Below are 6201 nucleotides of genomic sequence, written 5' to 3'. Positions count from 1 at the left end.
AATACAGTGAACAAAACAATGTCTGCACTTTTTTCCATTAATTTTCCTCTCCAGACAAAAACCAAATAAACATTGGATTATGTTTTTCTATACTTCCTTGTTTTTAGTTAAAATCCAAAACTACTGGCCTGAATAACTGTAAAATCCCAATTTAATCACACAGAAGAACTCCACCAAGCAGTGTTCGTGCTAAGAATGTTTTTTTGTCAAGCCCAGCAGACAACACAGTCTGTTTTTCTTTTGTTTTGTCTGAGCCGAGTTGTTTTTAGCATCTCAGGATGCCGGACTTATCAAGATGGCTGCTGCCCGGAGCAACCGGCCCGTCTCTCCGTGAGCTGCTGATGTCCCATTCTACACCAAATAAACCCACTAAAGCTTTTTCACTCCAGATCACCTTCACAGTGCATTTAGTGGTCAAGATTTGCCAAAAAATGGGAAGAGTAATATCAGCGATCTTGTGACTTTTCAAATCAGTATTATTAGACATGAATCTGATCTGGGGGAGCATTTTGGTATTAAATGTCACTGCGTAAATTCTGTGTATATTAATTTTTTTGTGTGTATATTGTACCAGTTTTTAATATATTGTATTGTGGTTGGTGTATTTATTTGAGTAAATTGTCACACAAACTGCGCTTCTTCTAGAACGCATGAATGACACCAGATTTTCAGAATTCTAATACGAATGTTATTCATCCTTCAGTTGGTTATAAAACATGACCTTTGACCTCAATGACATCAAACCAAGCAGCAAATGTTATTTATACATCATTTTTCAAGAAAAGTGTTATCGAGACATTCATTTAGTCCATTTGTTCTTCACTCATCCGTCTCAACGTTTTTAAAAGCTGTCATGAGTTGGTGTTGAGCTAACAGTCGTGCGTTTGTTATCTGTTTGTAATAAAGCGTCTCCCTGCAGTCGTGTGAGGTTGAGGCGTCTGTCCGGGTTTCCTCGTCAGCACACGATTTAGACGCTTTAGCAGCGTTCGGATTACAGGACCGGAGACCGGCGTGACACTAATACCCACGAATACCCTTCAGACACGCTCGCATGTGACCCGAGAGACAAACAAACTTACTTAACCTTTATTTTGTACTTTTTAAAATAATTTTGTAATCATTTACCTTTGGGTCCATCTGTCAGGCTGTCGGGTTCAGATGGAATCTGGGGCTGTGAATGTAGGTCTCTGTCTCTCGGGGCCGGTCAGGTCAGAGCAGGCTTACGGCCCTAATCCCCCCACCAGACGTCCATATCAGGAGAGACAGTAGGAGGTGTGGCGGCAGTCTAGACGGGGCCACAGACGAGACCCTCCCCCAGAGTCCTGCTGTTCCTGCCACACATTCAACCCCCGGGGCAGTTGATTTACACGGAGGGAATGTGCTCTCACAGTAACCCAATCACATCGGCAACGTCATTTATTAAGAGCTTTAACTAGAACATGAAGCCATGTTCTGTGGTTCACCGAGAGACGCTGGGCTTTAAAATCATGAAGGTCAACGTAAAAACAAACTTAAAGGATAGTTGAACCAAAAACGACAATTCATTATTTATTCCAAACCTGTATGACTTCATTTCTTATGCAAACCACAAAAGAAGATGTTTTGAAGAACGTTGAAGAACGTTGATAACGAAACAACATTGACTACCGTTGTGTGAACACAAAACACAGAGACATTTCTCAAAATATCTTCGTTTGTGTTCCACTGAAGAAAGACTCGCTCGCATACAGGTTTACGACCACATCAGAGAGAATAAATGATGACGAATGATGAAATTTTCATTTTTGGTTGAACTATTCATTTCTTCAAGCAACCGCTTTCCATATAACACCAAATGATTCAAATAAAAACAAATTCCAAAGCATTTTGAGTATTTTTTGTTTAATTTTGGCATTTCTCTTGTCTGCATTTATATTAAGCAAAGTGCATCTTCTCATTGTCTGGTCAACACATTGCACAATACATAAATAACAATGCATATAAAACTTCGTATTTACACGTAATAATATATTTATATTTAACATAAAATACATCTTAGCTTTAATTTCACTTTCATTTCATTTAATTTCATTTCATTTATTCAACCAGTCCAAGTGAGTTTTCCTTTGCGTTCTTTCTGGGGGGAAAAGAAAACCGTAGCCCGCGAAAGGTAAGGGCTAGTCCGTCTCCACGGCGATGAAGGAATGGCTCAGCGTTATCGGTTATTGAATATGACCTCGAGCCAGCAGGGGCAGCTACTGATGAACTGTCTGGTGTAGCACTGACCCCAGCCCTTCACGAAACTGATCTGCACGGTGAAAACCGTCGGCGGCTGCAGACTGAACTCGTGGTCGTTGGGTCTCCGCAAGCTTTTCGCCTTCTGGAAGTCGAAGGCCTTTATGGAGAATCCGGGGAACACTTTATGCACCAGCAGCGTCCGCGAGTCCGGGTTGTCCAGTGTGGCCGACTTGATGAAGATTGGATAGCAACTGCGGTTGTACACCCACACGCCGTCGGCCTCGCGACTGAGCTGGATGCCGTAGCCGATCTTCGCCCGGACCGTTTGCACCAGCTGGCTCTTGTTGTCGGAGGCGAGCTGACCCAAGCAAAAGCCCGTGCCTTGAGGTAGGTCGTAAAAAATGTCCAAAGACGACTCCTGGACGGAATAGAGACGCCCCACGCGGGTCTTCTCCTCCCAATACGCCACGACGCACCAGTGAGGCTGTTCTCCACGTTCCTGAAGAGCCAGAGAATCTGCCGAGAGATGAAGACACCAGGTTAGACAAGATGCCAGGTCGAGCAAATGAAAGATAAAACGCGATGAGAGAAGAGGGGAGATCTTTAGTTCACACAAACACACGCACAAGCGCTTTTTGTTCTGCCAAACCTATCGAGCATCTTTAATATCGGCGTTCGTGAGAGACTGTGAGGAATCTGGCTCTAGCACTCGCCCGTTCCTTACGCCAACATCCCTTCTCGTTTGTGATGTCACGACTGGCAATTCATGACAACACAAAAGACATGCAGCTACAAATATTCGAAAACGTGCAAAAGATGCCAAGAACTCCCAGAATCCTCTGCGAGCGAGACGTCAATTAGCAAGAGCCGTCATTAAAACCCTGACAAACATAGCCGTAGTAATTTGCCATGATATGAATGTCATGATATTCTATGTATAAACAAAAGCGTAGTGTACATACGAGCTGTATGTGAACAAACATAATATACAGGTGGGGGGGTTAGTCTGTCTGGGCTTGTCAGCACGTCTCAAACCAAACACACACACGCCAGCATAAAGTACAGACTCCAGACCTGCTCATTATGACGGGTTGACACACAACGCGGATCCTAAATCAGACCTGAAGAACAAACTTAAATACAGTCAACACAATGTTTAGCTGTTGTGTGTTTGGTTGCTATGTGCTGCACTGATGCTATTTTAATCTTGATAGTTCACCGGTCTCTGTTATGACAGCATTAACACAACACACACACAACACATACACACGTCAAATCCCAAACTCTAGCTGGAAGCAGACTGTGCGTGTGTATTGCTCTGACAACCACACTTGATGAAATCTAACATTACACACAAATACTACTGCACAGGTACACAAATGTGTGTGTATGAATGGATGTTTTGTGTGTGGGTGTGGCGTCTGTGTGTCCGTCGGTTGAGTAACCAAGGTGTCACCCGACTGACATGGTGACAGCCAGACGCAGAGTGTGTCCTAAAATAGATTGTGTAACATGACACACACACACACACACACACACACACACACACGAGTGGGTCAATGGCAGTTTAGGATCACATCTTGTGTAGCCTCCAGCTTTCAATGGACATCCTGAATTGTGTTAGTTTAAATGCTCTCTCTCTCGCTCTCTCTTGTTTGTGGTTGAGCTGAAGTCAAATCTCCATTTAGAACTGAACCGCCTCAGGTAACAAACCATCTATCCTCAATCCACACTGACTCCCTTTAGTCTGAGCACTCACATACCAAACACACGCACACACACACGCGCGCGCACACACACACACACACACACACACACACACACATCTGGTTTACTATCCCCGTGGGGACAGTCCATAGGCGTAATGTTTTTATACTGTACAAACTGTATATTCTATCCCCTATCCCTAACCCTATCCCTAAACCTAAAGATCATAGAACACTTTTTGCATTTTTAGATTTGTAAAAAATATTGTTCTGTACAATTTATAAGCTTTTGTGCCCATGAGGACCTCAATTTTGGTCCCCACGGTGACACGAGTCCCCATGTGTTGGTGTGTATTCAGGTTTAGGTCCCCACCGGGATATACAAACATGAACACACACACACACACACACACACGCGCGCGCACACACACACACACGCGCACACACACACACACACACACACACACACACACACACACGTGCACACACGGTGGCTTACGTTTTCTGAGAACATTGGGGCAAAGTTTTTCCTTTTAAGGAGACTCAGCTTTTTAAACAGTCACTTTGTACATCAACTGAGAAAAACAGCACAAAAGAGAGTTTGGACATCTAATGGAATCACACACACACACACACAGTCACTCAGCAGTCTGGAAAAGTTAATGATTATTTCTGTCTGTCTCCACGCACACACACACACACAGAGATGAGGAAAGTCAGTGGGTGTTATTGATCGCTTCTCGTCTGGTTGAGGTTCACGGGAGGTGACGGCATGTGTGTGTGTTTGTGTGTACGTGGCTCTGAGTCGCACGCCTGCCAAAGGACGCGTGACTCCAACGACACACACCTGCACAAAACTGTCCATCACACTACACGCTTGCCACAATGACACAACATAAAGTCTAGCGTGTGCAGCTACGGTCTGTGTTCAAAATCTCCAAAGACATATATGAGCAGTCTTGCAAAATTCCAGCTAAACAAATAAAGCTGGCGGCAGAAGCCTCTGATGTGTGTGTCGATTACGGCTCTATAAATATGATCTTTTCCCCGGGCGTTATCTCACACGCACACGCTTTCAACAGAGAGAAAGACACGCAGACAGACACGAGAGACAAATGTTTGGCAGAGCGTCTTTGTTTGGAAGTCAATAAAGGAAACTGGCAATTAGTGTGAGAGCCGTTACATAACACACACACACACACACACACACACACAAACTCAGGAAAACCTGTAACGCAAAGGAAATACTTCACATCAGCCTCTATTGTGCACTAACACACAGATTTTACAACGTTTTTCACTGTATACTGAACATAGGTGTGTTGGGGCGAGGAAATGGCTGTTTATGACTGAACGTGCAGAGGTCAAAGGTCAGAGAACTATCACCACCATTTAAAAGCAGGAAAGTGCCAAACTACATATTTATAAAATCAACAAGTCATAATAAAAGTCCTGTATAATTCATACAGTTTCAGTCCCATGCTTAGATTTTAGGAGTTAAAGATAGATCTCCAGAACGTCTCCAAAACGTCCAGATTACGTCTTCTTTAACGCTGTCACTTAACATTTGCATTCGTCTGGAGCATCACGACTGCTTTATGATATCACTGACGTATGGCTTCAACCCACACACACACACACACACACACACACACACACACACACGGTGGTCGGGACAGAATAACTACCGCCCTTGTTCACACTCCAGAATGTTCAACATCACCGTGGGAACCAAATCGTTGCGTGTACGTGTGTGTGTGTTTGCTTTAGACAACCAGTCGGGCAGGTTGAATGCAGGAAGCTTTTGATAGTTGAAGCTTTGTTGTGTTGTTTAGAAGCATTTAATTATATTCTGGATTTCAATCGTTCATTCATCCGCAGGCGTGATACGAGCAGCGAGTCAGACCGGAGACATCACTCTGCGTCTCCCTTATTAAACACAGTATTGTGGTTTAAGGAAATGTTTGTGGTTTATGATGTCTGTGTCGACCCGAGCGCATGGCGGATACATCACTATATACTGTATGACTTCTTTTTTTTTGCATTTCTTTACTTCCCGTTGACTTTTTATTGTTCTGCACGCTCGTTTTTACTTTCGAATGATTAAAAAGACAAACAAACATCATCCGCACTTCCAAATGTTTTGTCGGACTAAGTTGTTCTAAGCCGCTTTAAGTAACGTCTTTGTGTCGTTTTCTTGAAATGTTTTCTTTCCGCTTTGCGGAGGCGACCGGGAGGCCCTACCCAAAGCTCAAGGCTTTTCCCTCCGAGGCATGAT

At 43.7% G+C, this 6201-nt stretch overlaps 1 protein-coding gene across 1 annotated transcript; it reads right to left on the bottom strand.

The window, feature by feature from the left end:
• Nucleotides 1-1847: 1847 nt before the first annotated feature.
• On the bottom strand, nt 1848-2866 carry LOC130551350 (mothers against decapentaplegic homolog 7-like; the record flags this gene model as incomplete). Its single annotated transcript, XM_057328920.1, has 1 exon — nt 1848-2866. A coding segment is annotated over one exon (672 nt), but the record flags the coding sequence as incomplete, so codon positions are not given.
• Nucleotides 2867-6201: the final 3335 nt, after the last annotated feature.

The sequence above is a fragment of the Triplophysa rosa genome, unplaced genomic scaffold, assembly GCF_024868665.1.
Source record: "Triplophysa rosa unplaced genomic scaffold, Trosa_1v2 scaffold97_ERROPOS115763, whole genome shotgun sequence".
NCBI lineage: Eukaryota > Metazoa > Chordata > Actinopteri > Cypriniformes > Nemacheilidae > Triplophysa > Triplophysa rosa.
The sequence above is the reverse complement of the archived record's forward strand: the minus strand, read 5'-3'. Positions and strand labels throughout refer to the sequence as shown.